This window comes from Temnothorax americanus, unplaced genomic scaffold (genome assembly GCF_048541705.1).
Source record: "Temnothorax americanus isolate GAGA-0224 unplaced genomic scaffold, ASM4854170v1 Scaffold46, whole genome shotgun sequence".
In the NCBI taxonomy this organism is placed as follows: Eukaryota; Metazoa; Arthropoda; class Insecta; order Hymenoptera; family Formicidae; genus Temnothorax; species Temnothorax americanus.
Genome location: NW_027509613.1, coordinates 1,314,591 through 1,335,908, shown reverse-complemented (window position 1 = coordinate 1,335,908; position 21,318 = coordinate 1,314,591). Strand labels below are relative to the sequence as shown.

The following is a 21,318-nucleotide window of genomic DNA, read 5'->3' as shown; positions in this document are numbered from 1 at the left end:
GCGTAATGCTAATTATATAATATATGCCTTCAGAAATTGTCCAGATAGCAACACAGATGATCGTTACGAACTCAAAAAGGATTTCACGAATCATCTGTGCTATCTGGGTGATTTGTATAATTGCATGAGTTTTTTTTGTTGAGAAAACGTTATTTTTATTGTATATTCGTAGAATTATTCTTCGTACAAGAACCGTAAAGTATTCTTTATTTCATCAAGAGTTTAGACGAATAGATTTTCCGTTCAAATGTGGCGCGCGTGTTTATATCCGAGATGACGACAGACAGTGCCTCGGCCAACAAATAAGCTGCATTAATAACGAGACAATAGCAATTTGCATAATTTCATCTCTCTTTTCTTTATTCCTCAACGATGTGAGCGGAAATTTTATTTTTCAGTCGGAACATTACGTCACATCCGGAATATTACGGCGGAGTCGCATCAAAAACGGGAATCGCAACAGCTCACGGCAGCGGACGCCAGCTGATTGGCCGGAGAGAATCTCGACGGCGATTGGGCGAGCGCGCGGCAACGCTGCTCGACGATAGGTGCGGCGCGAAGGGGGGAGGCGGCGCGCGGCGCGTATCGGCATCGGCGCTCGGCGCCGTTCGTCGTTCGGTCGTTCGTCGCCGGCGGAGCAGTCGCGAGCGGCGCGAGCGCAGGCGAAGGTGGGTCTTCTCTCTCTTCCCCTCCGATAATGAACGGCGCGCGATAGCTGTCAGTGCTGTCACTGTCGGTCCGCGTTCCGTGGGTTCATATCGTCGAGCGTCGCGTGCGCGCGCGATGCGCCGTGTGGCCGCCGGTTTCGCGCTCGCGGAAGAGACGTGCCGTACAACGGCGAGCGATCGCTAGCTCCTCCTCCCTCCCTCCCCCTCGCCCCCCGGATCGTGTCCCCGCGCGGAGAGAGATCGTCGTGTCCTGGACGCCGGGGAGCGCGCCGTTCGCCGTGGATTACCCGTGGGGTGGCAGGAGCGTGGCGGCGAGACGCAGGGGACACGCGGTGGAGGAGCACGCGGAGCAGCGAGTAGGGTGAGTATAGCAGGTTTCAATGTGTTTCATTGTTTCGTTCGTGTTTTGATTCGCGAACGTGACGCACGTATATACGGGAATTATACGTTATCCGTCGTGTCGTGTCGTAGTCGCGATCGCACGAGGAGGCGAGCGACGGCTCCGTTTCTCCGAGATAGAGCCGCCACCATAATAAACAAAACGTAAATACGCCATTGCCCCCCCCCCCCTGCCGCTCGGTTCAGCGGCACGAGGTCCGGACGAGTCTCCGGATATTTTGCGTCCCTCATGTCTGCCGGAACTGTTCTCGACGGGCATATAATTTTCCTGATGAATTTTGGAGTCCCTTATCGGAGACGACGCGAAGACGGAGTACGGCGAGTACGGCGGTGCTCCCCATTAGGCGACGTCGGCGATCTGTCGTTTTCGATCGCGAACGAGAGAGAGAGACAGACAGAGAGAGAGAGTGAGAGAGAGGAAGAGAGGAAGAGAGAGAAAGATGCAGAAAGAGCGTCTCGCTTGCATGGGGGCGTTACATTTATACACGCGATGGGAGACGTTCCTGACATTGATCGTTGTTACTGTCGCGTTATTACCACGCTTGCGAATGATTACGAGAGCGATCAGCTTCGTGGCGGCGAGGTGCATGATAATGGCATTTTTTGGATATACTCGAATGAGCACTCGTACAACGCACCCCGGGAGATTTCAAAATGCTTTCGGCATTGTTGTTCGTTTGGTATTAGATAAGTCGTTACGTCGACGCTCGTCCCTCGAATAATAAAGAAACCCCCGGCGAGATAATTGTCGAGACGGCGAAGAAAAGCGAAGAAGAGACGGTGTTCTGAGTAAATTGAAAATAATTGCTTTACGCAAGATAAAATATTTATAGTTGGCAGATTGTTGATTTAGCAATTATTCTGAAAAGAAACCTATCGAGAGACGGTGGCGGAGAGAAAAGCGAAAAGACTATTTTGAGAAAATAATTATTTCAAAATAAAATAATTTGCGTTCCTCGAGCACAAAAAAAACTTCCGCGATAATTATGGAGATAATTATCGAGACGGAGGCGAGGAAAAGCAAAAAAAAATATTCTGAGAAAATTAAAAATTATTTCACGTAAAATAAAATGTTTAATTGACGGATTTTTGATTTAGCAATTATCCGAAAACAAAATCTTTCGGAGTTATTTTACCAACTTGTCTCGAAAATATCTTTTAAATACGACGGCGTCAAAATCCTATTTATTTTAGATCGCTATCGATCGTCATTGAGTGATATAACGTCATAAGTATTTGCCGTTGATCACGCTTCACGTGATCGTTAAAATTGTCAAGAGCCTACAATCGTCGACTTTGTCGCTTGTATATGTCTGACTTATGCGTGCTCGTAACTGTTAGTAACCCGTGAAAAATGACGGGAAGGACCCACCCGGAGCGAGGCTTTGTTTTCCTATCCGAAGGGCGTAACCGACTTAATCGCATCCGAAATCCTCCTGTATAGGAAGGATCGTTTTATCCTCTACCGTTCGTGCCTGAGGCTGACACGGCTTTCTTGCATTGCGTCAACCGCGTATAATTTATGCGCATTCGAACCTGACCGATTCATTTCACCGGGCACTTAATCGCGCGCAAATGGAGTGTCGTGAAAGCGCCGTGTTCGATATCTCCTTGATTAATTTTTCGAGCGAGACGTCGCGAATCTGCATTTCATATACTGCCGAAAAAATACATAAGAAATAAGGTGACATATGATTGAGGTAGAATTGGAATCACATGGAAATTAAAATCTGAAACCTATATATATATATTGACAATCGTTAATTCTGTTATTAAATTCACATTGAAAATGACGAGTATCATCTTCGATACAAATTATTATTTATACTATTCGAGAATTCACACTATTTGAGAAACACACTAATTATTTTATTTTATACATGAAATAATCATTTTTAATTTTCTCCAACTATCGTTCACCATATTTATATTACACACATCTCATTATTTCTTATTCGAACAATAAGGTATTTTTTTAAATTTGATGTAATACCCCCGCGATTAATTTTTTTATTACTGTCCCAGACTTTCGTCGATACCGAGCCACTTTTATTTTCTAACGCGCCATCCTGCGATAATTCATTCGTTGTTGACAAATAAAGCCCGACAGAACTGAAACTGCCCAGCGGACTCTGACAATGAGTATAACCTAATCGGCCCTTTAGATGCACGCGGGCGAGAATTGAATGTAACGAGGCGCTCGATCGAGGCCGGCTTAAAAATGCAGGTCTGATTTAAGTTTAACCATATGGAGCCCTTACGGTCGATTGGCCGACCGCGTGCGCGGCCAACCTCGGCTTAACCTTTAAATCACGTTGGCGGCGAGCTCTCGCTTCCATCGGAAATTGCACGCGTCACCGTGCATCCTTGCGGGATAAATATCGCATGCGAGAGAGAGAGAGAGAGGGAAAGAGAGAGAGAGAGAGAGAGAGAGAGAGAGAGAGAGAGAGAGAGAGAGAGAGAGAGAGAGAGAGAGAGAGAGAGAGAGAGAGAGAGAGAAAGAGAGGTTCGGTGAGAGATTGGTGACCGCGAATTGGCCGCGAGCCTGATAGAAGCTGCATTTCACACGGAACCGTGCATGGAGTAACTTCTTTAACACGTTAAACTTCTCGATCTTAATCTCAAACGACCTTCAATTAACTGGGTATAATTAATCTTTATTAATTGAATTTGATTAACTTCGCGAAAGTCCGTCTAAAATTCTAAAAGATCGCAGGCCCGATATATGCAATTTGCACTCATCTCTCTTTTTTTAATTGGCTTTCTATACGTTCTAGCTTCTGACTTCTTACGTATATCGGCTATATTTGTATAATGTACGAGATTTATATTTTTATACGAGATTTATACGTTCAGATGTGTCGATAATTTTAATATATATGAGATTTTGTACATTGATGTTCTTTGTCATGCAGAATTATACGTGCTATTTGCGATATGGAGCATCATCAATCATTTCTCCTTACGGAGAAATACCCTTTTTTCTTAATTCTTTATTCTATTTAAGAGTCATAACCGCGGAGAAATGGCAATGGCAATCGTTGTCGCGAGGTTTTTGTTATAATCGCACGGTATATAATATGTGTACACCCAGTGTTCTTTTTATACGAGTGCTCCTCCATACATATATATATTGGATCTCTTTTTCTCCTCTTTTCGATATGAGGTTTATTTTTTTTCCACGTGAACGCGTACATGATCGTTTTGGTGAGCGCACTTGGCGTGTGTTGCCGTAACAGTTGAATGGCTATTCCAATAATTTACACCACATATATATCGTTCGTTATTATAGATACTTAAAGGCGTCATAAATAACGCCTTGCGAATCATGCGCGGTTGAAATATTTTTCTAGAAAATATTCTCGATTCTCTCTCTCTCTCTCTCTGCGCACACAAATCAAATATTATTAAATGATGAAATGGCGAAATTCTACTTTGCTCCTCAGTCAATTCGTGTCGCGCGTTCCGTGGCGGATGCTAATTACACCATATGCTCAGCGGGTGTCTAAAACGAAACATTGGTATTGGGTAGCGAGATCATATTTATCTCTCGGCCTGTTTGCACAGCGGTAAATCGACTTCGCGCCGATTTGTTACCGGCTTTTTAATCATTACGCACGGCGATCGGCATGCCGCATTACCGCTCGTGAGCTTTCACCGCGCGCCCGCGCACATCTCGTCGCGCAACGCGAGCGTGTTATCGTTTCGTATCGGATATCATTGTACCGCGGGGAACATTAATCAGAGGGTTGCGCGATGCAGAGATAAATTCGTTTCGTGCTTCGAGCGCGCGGCAATGAAAAGGGAAAGGATTAAACGAAACGTCGCGCGTTTGCGATTTGCATTTATGCAATTCCTGGATTTTTCGAAAAATTCCTTTGTGTGGGAAATTGTGTGCACGATGAATAGCATGGCAACAATGTTTAAAAACATTACTCGCAAATTACACCCCATGTTTTACCAGTCAGGTTGAAAATGTTGTACATTGTAGAACGTTATACAGAATTTATGAGAAAGGTTACTTATACAGTGTTTGCGCAAAGGAAATTTTTTTTATTATTTTTAATTATAAACGGATATCCTTTTTATACATTTCAAGCACTTATTTTATATTAGGTTATAATATCTGAAAACAGATGCATTTCCCGTAATTAAAAACTTTAATTTCAGCGATATATTTATGTATAAGTAACATACATGTGGAAATATCAGCATTTAATGCGGCTTCTAATTTTTTGAAATTTAATTACTGCGATATGGCTATTTATTTTTAGGTAAATTGAACTTCCTCGACCGTGTAATTGTATGTGAAAACGTGAACCTCTCTCTTCTCGTAGAGTGACTGTTCGAAATGAAATACGCCGAAACAGCTGCTCGCTGACGCGTGAATGGCCGCCTTATAAACCTGACGTTTTATGGAAGCGAGGTTTTATTTACGCCCGACGACGAAAAATGAAATACTTCTTCTCGCGTCGCGTCTCTCACTTGCACTTTCGTCACCACGCCTGGCGAGAATGGGCAAATTTGCGGTTACCGTATATCGCGCACACCACCGCACAGTCGTGCATTTTATATACGAATGCGCAAAGTTACAATAAATCGTGTTACAGTTCTAGCTATTCGACCACGGATTATTATCTGGCGATTTTTATCTTGGCCTACGTTATTGTTCACCGTTATACACGCGACTTGACGCCACATCGGCGTCGTTTACGGTACGAGACCTCGACGAGACCCGCTATTGCGAAAAATTCCTGTTGCCTGTGTGTACAGTGCTTCCTTCAGTCTTTTTTCTCGTATTCTCCTATTCTGAATTTCATTTATTTTCTGCATTTCTCTCACTTTATATTTATAATTTGTAATTCATGTATCTACTGTACAATTATATTTTGCGTGATTGTTACTCGTAATGTCGTAATGCAGTCTTTTTTATGCTCTTAATCAGTCGGGTTGAGAAAAGATTCTAATCGTAGATCATAAATATTCTCATTTATTCGTCTGTGATTCACATATAGCTATTAATTGGGGAAGTTGAGTGGCCTACTTAGCGAAAACGCGGAACATTTAGCTTCTTTAGGGACCACCCGGACCACGGAGTGTCCTATGTTGAAAGCCCTCGATCTAGCGCATACATAATTCCATTGCAGGAACATATATCGCATGCAGTCGCTTCGTGATTTGTTATTTGGTATCTCGCGACAGTCGACTCGTCCGTGCGATTAACTCGCAGACGAGTTATTTTTTTTTCGCAACACGGCGGGGAATTCCGCGTGCCATTCGCGTGTCGCAATTTTTAGACGGAAACCTTTATCGGAGGAAGAAAGAGAGTATATCCTGTGGGCGCGCGCGCGTGCTTGCGCCCAAGTTCCTGGTGATAATCTCGATGCCAACTATAATGGGGACGGCGCGTGCCACTCAATGATTAAAAATTAAACGCGAAACTTTAAAAATGGAGGGATATTTAAAAAAGAATTTTTGCGAGTGGAACTGACTCATGGCTTCAAGCTTCAACGCACGATTAATATTCGACATATATAGATTATATAAATTTGAATATAAATAAACTATATACATATAAAGTCACGACACGAATTTCCCAACTCTATTACAACTGTCTCTTCGTTTCCATGGATTTCGGAATGTAACTCACGCATCCGTTGATTGTTTTGCAGTATTTTGCAAAGACGTTCAGTATCACAAAGGTTTAAACGTTCCAAACCTTCTCGAGGTACGAAAATCCTTCGTCGTCTATGAGATAACAATGACTTATGTTCCAATTCTAAGAAAAATTTATATTAATTATGCAATTTACTCATAATCTTGATAATTATATAAACATATACATTGCAATGAATGTAAGTTAGCTTGAATTTATATACATTTCTTTTTTAATCATAGAAAATATTGTTGCAACAACCATAGCAATTTTTTCCGTGTATAAGGTATCTATTTTTAAAAATATTAATTTTTACTAAAATTAACAACTTTTTTGTTAACAAATTGTACTTTTATAATGGAATGTTACGTACAATAATTTAGTATTTTAATTTAATCGAAACTTTTTTTACACGAAATATACATAGAATAAGATATATATTTTTTTGTTCGTTCAAAATATTTGTTTTCCAGAAATTATAAGCAATGCATTTTTCGAAAAATAAAAAACACGTTTAGTTTTAATTTAATATCTTTGGTCGTACTTGTCGTAGAAAAATCTTCGAAAAGGCATTTTAAATAAGCTAAGGAAACGGTCTTTTTAGAAAAATATTTTAAGTTACAAAAAATTGCAAAATTTAATTGTTATAAGCAATTGAAATGTTTAATAACTTTCACCAAAAAGTAAATTTTTTAATTTTAAAAATAATGCTATTTTATTTTTTATTTTATTCTAAAAGTATATATTTTTTATTCTATGAAGAAACAATGAATTCTACTTTTTATAATATGTATTTTTAATGACAGGCGCCGGCGCCGCGCCGTGTTCGTGTCTCTAGCTCGACCGAGTATAGCACGGCACGTTAATTTCTTCGTAAATCTCTTGTAGGAAAAATGTTCAGTATGAATGGGATATAATGTTGAATATAATCAATATACAGATTTTGTAGCATTTTAAATGCTACAGACAAATATCTTAAATAATATGGAACATACGAAAAAACATTTTAGACAAAAGTTGTAGGATATCAAGGAGGACAAATAAAACCAATTTTCGAAAATACAGATGAATTATATAATCGCACTAAATGCTCTGCGACGATCGCAAGGTTGAGTATTTAAATTAAATTAAATGTACAAAAATTATGGTGTAATTTTTTAGAGGAAATGACAGACAAATAAATTCTGCCAATATTCATAGTAGTTTTCATGAGTTTAGTGTTTCAGAACAGTATATAAATAAATTTTACAACAAATTTTACAGAAAGCTGTTTTAGAAACTGTTATATTTTAGTAACTGTGGCTAGAGTAAGTAAAAGTATCACAGGAGGTATATTTCTAAACGAATTCTTGAAAGAGCCTACACGGTTGCGGAAAGAAATATCAAGAATTTACTGACAATGTTACTAATGTACAATAGCTTTTTTGCAGTGTTTTGCCGAACAATTATTTCAAATAAAGAAATGACACTATCGCCCGAAGAAAGTCAAATTATAAAAAAGAAAAGAAAAAGAAAATGAAATTGTTTAAAAATAACAAAATTATAAATAAATCTAAATATTTTATTTTTATTAGACATTAACTTTTTTTACAACCTAATTTACCAGATAATTTTTACAAAGTAAGTTTGTAAGTATAAAAATTTAAAAAGTAAACGTAACTAAAAACTAAATTAATATGTCCTAAACTAGTAAACAAAAACTATTCCAATTATCCGTCGTATGTATAGACGGACACATACGGATATCTCTTTTTCCACTGATTAACCAATCGATCGCTTATGTCACATTGTATGAAACAAAACTTCTGCAGTTTAGGACATTGTTCAAAAATAACGGAATATTTATCAGGTGTATGACATTCCACAAGATCAAAAAATAACTTTTTCAAGTTTTTACACTGTGCTAGTAATTTCAACCGCCGCGGTAATCAGTGATGAGGACATCACCAAAAATATGAACTTCTTGCAAGTTTTGATAAAAGGAAAGTAATTTAAATGAGTTATCGTCAGCTAGGTATGTGTCTCTGTAACAAAAATTATATAATTAATACAGTACTTTAATTGCAAAGAGGAAATTTGTGTAACTTTTTCAAGATGCACGCAAGAGAAGCAAACAAATTTCAATGAAGAATACAATAACATGTATTTTAAAAGAAAATGTAGCGCACATACTTACTCCACAAAAACAAGATGCACTTTTCGTAAATTCTTACAGTTAGCGAGGGCACTAATACCATGAGGTGTAAGATAACATGGATGCAGTAAATGTATTACTTCCAAGTCACGACACGAATTTCCCAACTCTAGTAGAACTTCTTCTTCGTTTATAACTATACCGGAATTTAACTCACGCATCCGTTGATTTTTTTGCAATATTTTGCACAGTTGTTGAGCGTATATACCTGTTTTAGAAAGGTTTAAATGTTCCAAATTTTTCAGCTTCTCGAGATACGAAAATCCTTTGTCGTCTATGAATCGACAATTACTTAGATTCAATTCTAAGAAAAATTTGTATTAGTTATATGCAATTTATCCATAATCTTGATAATTATATGCTATATGCATATATATCTACATACCTTTCAAATTTTTGCATATTTCTGAAATTTTAAGTAGGGCAGGATTTAAATCGACATCGCAGCAACTTAATTTTAAGTGCGTTAAATTTCTGCCGCAATTATCAAGAAAGTTTACGAAATCATTAACATCAAAGTTGCTTCCTGTAAGATCCAATTGTCGCAAAAATTCACATCTAATAGCTGTAAAGTAACAAAATACTTTGCGCATAATACATTTGTCAGTCACACGTCGCATGTTCAAACGTGTATAGAGTAGAGGGTCCCGTGTTAAATCATTGAGGCGTTTATTTACTTTATTCACGCGGCATAACGTCGTCAGATCTAAATAGTTTAATATTTTTAGTAGTATTTCATTCTGCAAAGATAAAATATATAATTTTAATGCTCGAGATGACATTACAATAAATATTATGATGAGAAATAGATCACACTTATAATACTTTACCGGAAGCGCAGATAAATTGCAACGTGATAGGTCCTTGGATTCATCCGAAGAGAGTTTCATACGCTTTGCGTAATTTGAAGGACTTTTTAATAAAATACGACGCGAATATCTCCATCCAAGAGGTTGTTCGTAACAAGGGATTACTTCCTGAGATAAATTTTGCTTCAAATAAGATAATGCTATCAATAATGCTTCAATAATGCTATAAGAAATCCTTCTTATATAGCTGCAAATATTATCGGAACAAATTAATTTTTATTATATTAACAGAAAACAATTTAAATATTACTTAACGTCGACGATAATAATACCTTTTATAAATAATACAATATTTGGAAAAATTCTGTTGCAGATGAACTATATCCAAGTGTGCACTCTCTAAATCTGCTGTTAAATTATGAGCATCGTCATGCTGGTATGGAGAGTACATGCTGTTAATTGTTTTTAACAGATTAGTTGAACTCTCGTTAGGATTTCTAGAAAGGATCAATTCTGATGTACCGATGAGCATCACAGCATCTAGCTTTGTGTAAGAGAAATGTGAACTGTTTTTAAATGTTAGTCTGAGCATTTTGGTTTTAAAGTTACACGGATGCGACAACGGTGGAGAAAATAATCTTGATTTTGGGGGTACAATCTGAGACGATTCATCATCCCACAACTGAATCCAGTGATTATTGGAATCTTGAGCCGAAATTTGAATTACGTTTCCAGGATGATGTATTTCGTAAATACAGACTCTGATTGGATATACAGCTTCATGAAACTCGATACCTTCAAAATAGAAAATATATAATTATACTCTCTTCTCAACAAAAGGATATCTTCTTTAACAATATCTTCTTAACAATATATATCTCATAATTCAAATATTACATACACATATAATTTGTTTCCTTCGTTTGATTCCATTGCCAAATACACTCAGCCCCATCATAAATATCTTTGTTTTGCCATGGAGATATTGAAATATCGATACGGTTATAGTATCTCTGAAAAGTCAAAAAGTATCAAATATTACAAACTCTTGTAAGTTTGAATTGCGATTATTTTACGGGACAATAATGTTTAATACCAGGAAATATACATACCAACATGTTTTCATAAAGAAATAATAAATGAAATAGTTCTCCATAGTTTTGAAATTTGGGTGGTCCAATTATGTCAGGGGTAGTGTGATATATGCTAATATTCTGATGGTCCTTGGGAACAAATCTCTTCTTCGCAAATTGATAGATGAAGTCAACATTACCCTCCTCTCCTACGGATACTCTGCCGACATAGGGATATCGACTACAACTCTCGCAATATAAAGGTTGATAATGGGATGTCATGTTTTCTCTGAAAAAAGACGAAAAATACGGAGAATAATAATCATTGCTTTTGTAGTATATATGCTAAAATGCATTGTATATCATGTATTTATAATTATATAGCGGTAAGATTATATAATTAGATTAGATTATATAAATTTATCCTGTTTCCATTCACATGGCTAGTACTGACATTATTATTACATAGTGTCTGCATGTATATATATTATTATTAAATATTAAATAATTAATTATTTTAAAGAACATTTTTTTAATACAGAAAAATGTTTTTTTATAAATCTGAGATATCGCGAGCTCTGTGTTCTTCTATCACCACGCGTGATACGAGCACAAAGGAAAAAACCAAAAAATTACAAAATTTATGTATTACTTAAATTCGCCACAATTTTTTAGGTACGCTTAATTTTTAAATATAATTAAGGTCCATTTCACAATATAGCCGTATATAAGAGTAGATGTAAAACGTGAGCACTGTAAGCAGTAAGCTATTGACTAATAAAATTTTAACAATTCAAGAATAATCGACTGTAGTTGGTCAATTTTTACTGCTTACGTTTTACCGCATACTCTTACAGCTATTGTAGAACGGGCTTAAGATTTTCCGAAATGTATTATTATCTTACTTCAAAAAAATGTATCTTCTATTTCATTTTCCGATACACGTTGTAGTGTGTTCCACCACGTGGGAGAAGAATATACGGCATACACGCATGCACGAGTATACCAAAGAATAAAGAGAATTACCGAAAATTTAACTTGGAACTAAATCAAGAAATGAATCAGAATAACTAATTTCTATCAATTTTCATACTTACTGTTTATCGGCACAAGGCAGATTTAATTTTTTCGTATAAAATGAAAAAAATCACGAGAGAGATGAAATGTTGGAACACGTGATGGTTAGTGAGCGCACACCACTTCTGTGTGGGTCTAGATCTATATTATATCCTAGACAACCAACTTTCACAAAATACATACATAGATTTGAAAAGTGTTATACGTCCGAACCCTAGGGGATTATTTGAAAAGTAATATTAAGCCTTGTGTCCACGATCCTAGAAATCGCTCCGAGACAGAGAAAGAATTAACCAATCGCAATGGTCAATTGTCGAATTGTTGAAATGTGATTGGTCAATTTTTTCTCCGTCCAAGATCTCGGAGCGATTTCTAGTATTGTGGACACAATTAGGCCTTCACAAGGCTTTACGTCCGAACCCTAGAATTCAGGTAAATTACTGAAAAGCAAAGAAAAGACTGCCTAGAGAGTGGGGGTATGTAAGGACGCAACCAGATAGGTACATATAGCGTTTTCGGGAGAACTAGGTACCCAGACAACATATAACACTAAAAGATGACGAAAACGATGTCTTTCTTAAGTTATCTTTTTGACACAGCTAAAAGATACGTGAAAGACATCTTTTATTCTTATTGAAAAAATTGTCATAAAAAAGATACCATTTCGTTATCTTTTTTATAATGTCTTTCAATACAAACAATAGATTCAATAAAAACATTTTTCCGGCCAATCAAAATTAGTTATTACTTTATATTATTATATTATATTTACATTAAACATCAAAATGTCGGTCAAAAAAGTAAAAACTGTTTTATTCAGTTTTATTGTGTTGCAAGATAATCCGTAGACCGTTAATAATCACTGGCTGCGTTTAGCAGACAAAACTGCTTTGCAACTGTTGTAAAATTTAGGAATTTGATTGGTGAGTGTTTTTAATTTTGACCGAAGCTAAGAGCATCAATCAAATTCACGAATTTTACAACCGTTGCAAAACAACTTTCTATGCTGAACGTAACTATTGTGACCATGTCAGAAGCGAAAAATGATACACTGAGAATTATTGTGTCATTTTTAAATAATAAGATATTTCGATTAAAAAAAAAAAAACATTTCTGATCGCTTATATATTTTTTATCCAGAGGTGAATAATAAAATAATAAATATTAAGTTTTAACGGTATATACTGCCGAGTATTTGACTGATTTGTCATATTACACACACACACATACACACACACACAGGTCTAAAGTGATTTGTGCACAACGAATTTGTATTCGGACATAAAACCTCGCGTTTTATAGCAGTGATCCACGGTTTTTTCATCATCTTGTCTTTCGGGAACCGATACCCTCCCTTATTTTTACATCCATAAGCCACACACTTTTCCGGTTAAAAAATTCTCCAAACCTCTCCATTCATTAAATGTAAACATTATGACACGTCTCCATTTTCGGTGCTGCCTTCTGCGCTGAGCTTGTCAAATCGCCGTCCCCATAACGAGATAATAGATATCCCGCCGAGCTGTATTATTAGCACGTTGTCCCTTCAATTCTGATAGTCCTAGAGTTCCTATAATAAGAGTTAAGCCAATGTGGTGACGATTTTTAATTGGTCCCGTCATATGTTTCAGCTAAGTTAGTGGGAGTGAGACAAAGCTATAACGATGTCCTAACTCTTATTATATAGGAACTCTAGATAGTCCCAGTGTGGTAGTTCTATACCTATTAATATACCGCGATTGAAGGACCAATGTCGTCATGTGACTTTCAAGGCAAAAGATGTTTGTCTTTTTATTTTCGCGAACATATTGATTATATTTTAATAAAAAAGGGAGAGGAACTCTTTTCTCTTTAATAAAAGAAAAGATATTATATTGAAAAGTATATCGCAAAATTTGTTAGCCTTAAGATTTCTCTGTTTTTCTCTTTCTCTAATATTTATCTCTAATTTTTCTCTTATCTACGCAGAAATGATTAATGACACATTTGTCGTTGCTCTGATTCTGATTAATCGAAAAATTATATTTGCATCGTTATACTATACAGATTAAATTGATTGATTATTCTATTTGATAGCGTTCGTAATCAGGGTATATACTCGTAATCAGGATAATATGCGCTAATGGAATCTCAAATGGATGCTGCAAAATGTGCACAATGTCACGGAATCATTTGTTAAATACGTAAGTAACAACTATTTCAGTCAACTTTTTTGAATTAAATATTTTTTTCGTTTATGTGATCTTTTAGTTGTATGCTTAGCGAGAGAGTCGCGATTCTTGCGTGAAAAATGAAGTATACGCGAGCGTAGATTGTCGCGCCAAGTTTTTCTTTTCTTTCGAATTTTTCTCGTCGTTTAAAATCGCGGAAAATCACGGTTTGTTGAACGGCACGACGTGCGGTATGCGGGATTAAGGTTTTTCTTGACGATTCTCCTTCACGAGTTCAGGACTCCGTCAAAAGTCCGCAGTCGTTTCTACATTCCGGAAGACGGAGAGATTCGAGACCCCGCTTGGCCAGCCACTTTTATCGCTTCTGCTTGAATAGGTGTTGTTCTTTACTTTTTTTTCTTATGTTCCTTGTCGAGACGTGGTGACGCCAACGAGAGAATTCTCACGAGAAAATCTCACATAAGTATACCACTGCAGTGCTCTTCTTTCTCATAGAACAAAATTAGTTCTTATTGCACATCGGAGAATTCGGATGACGAAAGAGTAATAAGCACTTTAAAAAATTTCGGCGGAAAGAGACGTGTGTGTGACGGAACAGCGTGTGTGCAGCGGTATCACTTGTTTAAAATCACAAAACTGTAAAATACCAAACATGACGAAAATAGATTAATTAAGATTAAAAGAATTTACTTAGGACTATAATTATTATGAATATAGTAACGCAATAAATTAATGTGTATAATTAATAGAGAAATTACTACGAAAATTAAGTAAATTAAGTAATTATGATATCAAGATAAGTATATCAATTTTTTAGTTAACCATTTATCTTCCGCAGTCTTATCTGATAATTTGTTCTTTCAAGAAGAGTAGAAATAATTGACGCGACACTTTTCCAGAAATATAACGAATTGCCGTGATATAGGAATGTTTTTGTTTTTAATATATATAGAGTAGCCAAATTTCAAGATACTTTTATTTTATATAGAAAATATATTTTTGACCATTAAAAAGATTAAAAGAAGATAGCTGTTGAGTCTTGTTTATTGATTTTAAAGCAAGGGCTTCGACGATGCGGGTATATAGCGTTTGAATATATTCGGGTATACACGTAAAAGCGTATACATAGGGGAGTGCTTCGTCCTGGTCAATTCTGCAACTCTATAGAAGTGGGGAATGATTCTATCTGGTTTGCCGGCGAACTCGTGGCGCCCGCGTCATCATATCTGTATACTATACGCGCTTGTCCGTACCCTCGTTAATGATTCAGCGCTAATGCTAACACATTCGATCAGCGCCGACGTGGAAATCGTGCGCACAATCACGTCAGGAGCATGGCACGACTAAACGCCGAGGCTTTTATTTCGCGATCAGCATGAATATTAACCGTTAAACTGCAGGTAATTCCATTTCGTTCATTGTTTTAGTTGCTTTAAACAACTCAGTGACCTGAAACGAACGTCGTCACGCGATATATTGTACCGATCTTAATCCCAAAACCTTTTTCAGTGATTAATGAACATGAATTTTGGTAATTTTATTATTTTTTGCATTTAGAGCTTTAAAAATTATTTAAATAATTGTAGTTAATAATAATAGTATAACCAATATTATAAAGATAATTAATGATTTATTTTTCTTGTTTAGTCATATAAATACCGGCTTAGCTTTCGATTCTAGATAAAATATCTTACATAAATAATACACGTTTTAAAAATATAAAAATTTAAAATAAAATAAATACTTACGTTTCTTTTCAAAGGGCTAGTCTATAGAGAGAGATTTTGTTACGTAAATTTACTTTACGCGTAACACACTTTTTTTGCATTATAAAAGAATGATAGAAAGCGAAGATCTACGACGTTATCTGAAAAGGGTACCCCTCTGCGGATACCCTTCGCCTGCTCCCATCTTAAACGACGTTGAAAGCCTTGTGATCTTATTTCGGCTGTACAACTTCAAAGTAGTTAATGACCCAATTTGACGAATACTCCATGCATGGCATTGTCACATATAGTCCATTACTTTAAGAAACATAGTATTATTTTCTTTGTGTTTATATATATATATATATATATATATATATATATATATACACATTTTTTAAATATATATATATATATATATATATATATATATATATATATTAACAACAGATATAACAAGGAAACGATAAAGATTATTTATTCGACTTATGTGTGACCATCTTTATTAATTATATAATTGTTACGACGTTTCGATGGATTTTGGTCCTAATTCTTAATCGATGTAAATTTTGATGTTAAGCATTCTTTTTTAAAATCACCGCAAAGAATTTATTGCGAAAAATATCACCCCAGCCAGAGTTCGAACCCTCTCTATATTTTTTTTGTAATCAATTATTTATTGTAATTTAAAAAAAGGATGCTTATCAGCATCAAAAGTTACGCATCGATTTAGAAAGACCAAAACCCATAGTCGAAATGTCACGATGATTATAATTAATGGCCAGTTGAGTCGAATAAATAATCTTTATTGTTAATTATTGTTAAATAATATTTATTGGCGAAGTAAAAGTTTCTGTTTTGGTATAACAAGGAAAATTGTGGGCAACTAAATTTTCAAATTAATATACACAGAAGCGAGCATAAATCTCGATAACTGTTTCAATAGATTAAAAGGAAAATTAATTGCATTAATCTCGAACAGTCACGTGTGTCGGCGTGTACACAGCAAATGTATTCGTATTCCAAGAAATATATATCGTGATGACCTAGTTGCGCAGCACACATACACACATACACACATTATAATCAAAGACGTCACTTCGCGTGGAATGGCTTTGTTTATCGAATTAGTTCGAACGTTACATAAGTTCGAGTATTAAGATAAACAATCTCTGCAACAATGTGCTTTTCCACCCGGCGACTAAACTAACTCTGCATCGTAACAGCACGATATTCATCTCGAGTCACATTTTGGAGAGAAGATTGCATCTTTTATCTTCAACATATTATAACACACGATATCAACTATTACGAAAGCGTGTATTAAATTCTACCCGTTAATTTCCCTCTACCATCATTTACGACTAGAATATGGCGGAAATTTAGTTCCGCCCTCGCACCTTGGTGCACCACGGGGAGACGCGCGGAGCCTATAGGCCGAGGTATCTCTCTTTCTCTGCTTCGGAAGAGCGGCCGGCGTTCTTCCGAAGTGAGAGCAGAGGCTGAAAGGTTATTGCGCTCTCCCGAGAGAAAGAGGGAACAGAAAAAGGAAATAAATGACGAGTCGGCTGTTCGCCGGCCGGCCGGCGGGCAGGCAGGCCGGGTGTCAGTCGCCGTGTGCGCGCAAATACGTTGCCGCCGTGTGTTCATTAAGTATATGCGGTAGAAAGCGTATAGCGCTCGCGTATATGCACGCGTCCCCGGGTGAGTTAGGGGGCCCCCGGACTCTTGCCAGCCCTCCGCGCCCCCCTACCCCACCCCCGGTTCCCTTGCAGTCCCTCCTGGCAACGTCCGCGCGCCACCATCGGGGTGGTTGTACTATTGATTTTTTCGCCCTGTTCCGTTGAATTATCGAGAGTCTCTCTCTCTTTTTCTCTTTTATGTGGGCGATCTCGTCGTCGGCAATGTGCGACCCCATGACAAAGACGGCGATGAGGCGGCGCGGCGGCGCGACGCGGTAACGCGGCTGTTATACGGGATGATTCGCGGTTAACGCACGGGACGTTTGAGGGGCAGATCCTTTGTCGGAATCTGAGACGAGAATCCTTGTGAAAAAGTACTGGGACAATTGAAACTTTTTCAGTCACGAGTGAAATTGAGGGATTCCTCGCGATTTAAATAGAGACGTGATGTGATTGATAACAGAAACTTGATCGGTTATTTACCTTCGAGATGACTTTATCTCAACAGAGATTTAGGATTTTAATTTCTAGTTAACGAGATGTTTAATGTTGGAAAGCTAAAGGGTTGTAGTGAACGGTAATGTCTCACGATATGAAGATCCTTCTTATAGAAGGATTATCATCTCGGGATTTAACCTTTATACATATATTCTCTCTCTCTCTCTCTCTCTCTCTCTCTCTCTCTCTCGTTCTCTCTCGGGTAAGGTAAACCTGTTGTGGCTCGCATTAAATTTCAATTTAGAACCTGCTTCTACAAAATTTACTTTATTTATTAAATTTGCTTCACCTTGAAACTCACGTAATTAATTATATAAAAATAGTCGTATATAATGTGCTCATTAATATTTACGATCTCTTTTTTGACGACAAAACGATCATTGGACTTGGAAAATAAGGAATCCAGCATCCTGAATATTTATAATGATGACTACGGGATCATCCTGTAAGCAAAATGCGTTGTCGGGTGTGTATCGGTCCATCGGACACGCTCATCGCGGAGAGAATAAATCTGGCGAATGATTGGAATTATGAGGGGAGATATTGCCTTATATATATATATATATATATATATATATATATATATATATATATATATCTCACTCACTCACTCTCGCCACTTATTCGTTGTTTCCCCGATTTTAGCCAGTAACGAGGCGTCTCCGCGAAATAATTGGACGCGAAATGATCACAGGCTCCGACGAAAGGGAGGGGGTGGAAACGCTATCAAATTGCTGTTGTTGCGCCTTCGGAGATTGATATCGTACATGATCTTGATTTCCTCGTATCAGTTTAAAGTATTACTTGCGCAGTTTTAATGAGTCCGCTCTTATTTTAAATTCCCCTTTGTACATAAGAACAATTCGAACATACGATATAATTATCTCTTTGGGAGTTTTTAAATTGTACACGAAAAAATAAATACACGAATCACGATCGAAATTAAAATTTCTTAAAGTACGTAAGTTTATATACGATTACATTAAGGTAAATGTACCAATGTCTGGACACGTACCTATGTCTGGATATTTTTATCATTTTATAGTCTTTAAATAAATTATAACGCGAATTAAAATCAAAGAATGAAAGATAAAAATATTTTTCTTGTATTATATTTTTATCTTTGATTTTAATTTGTGTTATACTTATTTAACCCTTCGCAGAACATGTGTAATTTTGCTGCTTCCGTCGAACGTGTGGGTCTTTTAGGCCAGTTAAGATTTTCAAGCTGTAATAAGTGACATAGAAAATCTGAAAAATTCAAGTATACTTTTGAAGGCTTTAAGGATCTATTTATACCGTTATATATGCCTGATTCTTGTTTAGATTTTTTTATGAGTCCGTAAAGTCTCCGAAAAATTCAAAACTGAAATATCAACCGGGTCTTTAAAGCCTCACTTGTTCAGCGAAGGGTTAAAAACTAAAATAATAAAGGTGTCCAGACAGGGTCTTAAGCGTCCCGGCATTGATACATTTTACCTTATTAGATTCATAAAGTATTTTCTTATCAAATAATTATATATATATATATATATATATATATATATATATATATATATGTATATAGCGATAGAGAGAGATAAAGAATCGTGTGTATTATAGTCGCATTTCGCTGTGGGCTTTCAATTCCAGAACACTCAATTCTTTCGTGCGAATATTCTTGATTACCGCACGATCGTTAAGGCTTCGGAATTTGCGAACCTCCGGCGCTTGCACGCGACAATCGAGAGCGTAACGACAACGGCGCGCAAAAGTAGCGCCGGGACGAAGTTTAATCACGGCGGCGAACAAAGAGGTGCAGAACGATGGGACCACTTTCCCAACTGTTAATGACGTAGCATTGAAACACGCCGCGCAGTTTCCTATGCGGGCACGGTATTTGCGGTGCATTTTGGATTAAGAGTAGAATGACGGTTTGGTTGCATCGGCAGTTGAATGAAGTAAGCCGGGCATAAGCAATCCGCGCTGTCCCTTTTTGGATTATATAAAATATGGCCAGAAGAGGCGAATTTACTTAGCTCCGACTTATTGTTGGAGCGACGACTACACGACGACTTTAACGGTATATATATAACTTATGAGTCCGTGGTCCTCCGCTTTAGCAGAGATCTTTCTCATTCAAAGACGTCTTATTTATGAATGTGTTTTTTCTTCCTGTTTTGAGCTGCGTTATTTCTTCACAAACTATGCACTTACTCTGTCTTTGATCTCAAACATCATCCTGTAACTATTCCATGCTACTTACAAAATAATTTTATAATATTATAATATATTATGATTATGAAAAAGGTGTAAATACAAATGTGAAATTATACCTGAAGCGAGTTCATAAATTACCGATTTCTCTTGGCATCGAACGATATACATTTATTGACCGAACGAATCGACTACGTAAGACGCATGGCACGTGAAACGTGTCTCTCATCTCCTTTCTCCCTCTCTCTTTTTTTTATGTCGTATATACGGGTGAAAAATGCGTATAAGCGGAACTGGAACGTTACTTGACAATGCGAAGGACTCATCGGTATTCAATGCGCTTGCTTAGGCGCTCTTCACGAGCTTAAGAAACTGCAGGCCTTATGTGAACGTCGCGTTCATCGAACCGTGTCGCGGTGACCTAGTATCGATGCTTAGGCGTTGATACGAGGCGAAGTACATCTCACTTAAGTGAGTTTATTTATTTGCACTTGCATTGAGTTTATTTATTTTAAGTAAAAGATGGAAAGAGATGAAAACGCGTCATAATTTCAATGAGTTTTTATTTCAAATACTATAAATATGAAAATACATTTTTTATACCAATTGTCGGATTTTATATAGTGTCAGGAATAAACGAAAAGATTTCTATGCGCATTTTCTATGGCGAAATCTGAACTTGTCAATATTACGCTCTTTTCAAGTCTGTACGTAAAAGATAATTTGAATTTCTAGATCAAACATTACAATAGAGTAAATAGATAATAATTCTTGGACGTCAGTAAACCAAAACTTGTTCAACAATTATTAAATACACAGATTTTATTTTCTATATTTTAGTATACAAACTTAAGTACAGTGATACTCATCTTTAAGACTAGCGATTTGTACAAAAGTCGTTGAAAGATGCCCGAAACCAGAATCAAGGATCGATATCCGGTCTTGGATCGACGCACTTGAGCGTGAAAGAAGCAAGGGGGAAAGAGCGGCTCAATTTTATCGGCCGCGTGGCCAATAATTTCTTCGTCGGCGAGGTGGTGATTTCAGCGACAGACGCGAGTCAACTGGCAATCTTTTATTCGTTCTTTATTCGACGATTCATGCTGCCTGCCCTTTTTCTTTCTTCACCTTCCCTCGAACAACTAGCCGTCTTGAAGAGAATATATCTCTTCAAGCGAGACAATTTTTC

General features: G+C 36.9%; 2 protein-coding genes across 4 annotated transcripts in view; one reads left to right on the top strand and one right to left on the bottom strand.

Moving 5' to 3' along the window:
- The first annotated feature begins 621 nt into the window (after positions 1 to 621).
- Src64b (Tyrosine-protein kinase Src64B) overlaps positions 622 to 21,318 on the top strand; it is a 50,507-nt gene continuing 29,810 nt past the window's right edge. For 2 of the 3 annotated variants that reach the window (XM_077416903.1, XM_077416901.1), the window contains exon 1: positions 622 to 1,029. The gene's annotated coding sequence lies outside the window, so the exon portion shown is untranslated. The remainder of the gene's footprint in view (positions 1,030 to 21,318) is intronic. The other variant, XM_077416902.1, reaches the window with a different exon arrangement.
- Positions 8,259 to 10,569, bottom strand: LOC143903382 (F-box/LRR-repeat protein 4-like). Its single transcript, XM_077416925.1, has 5 exons — positions 10,059 to 10,569; positions 9,748 to 9,973; positions 9,303 to 9,657; positions 8,900 to 9,221; positions 8,259 to 8,747 (listed from the first exon to the last, which is right to left on the bottom strand). The coding sequence occupies exons 1-5, from the start codon at positions 10,316 to 10,318 to the stop codon at positions 8,636 to 8,638; spliced, it is 1,275 nt and encodes a 424-aa protein (XP_077273051.1). The 5' UTR covers positions 10,319 to 10,569; the 3' UTR covers positions 8,259 to 8,635.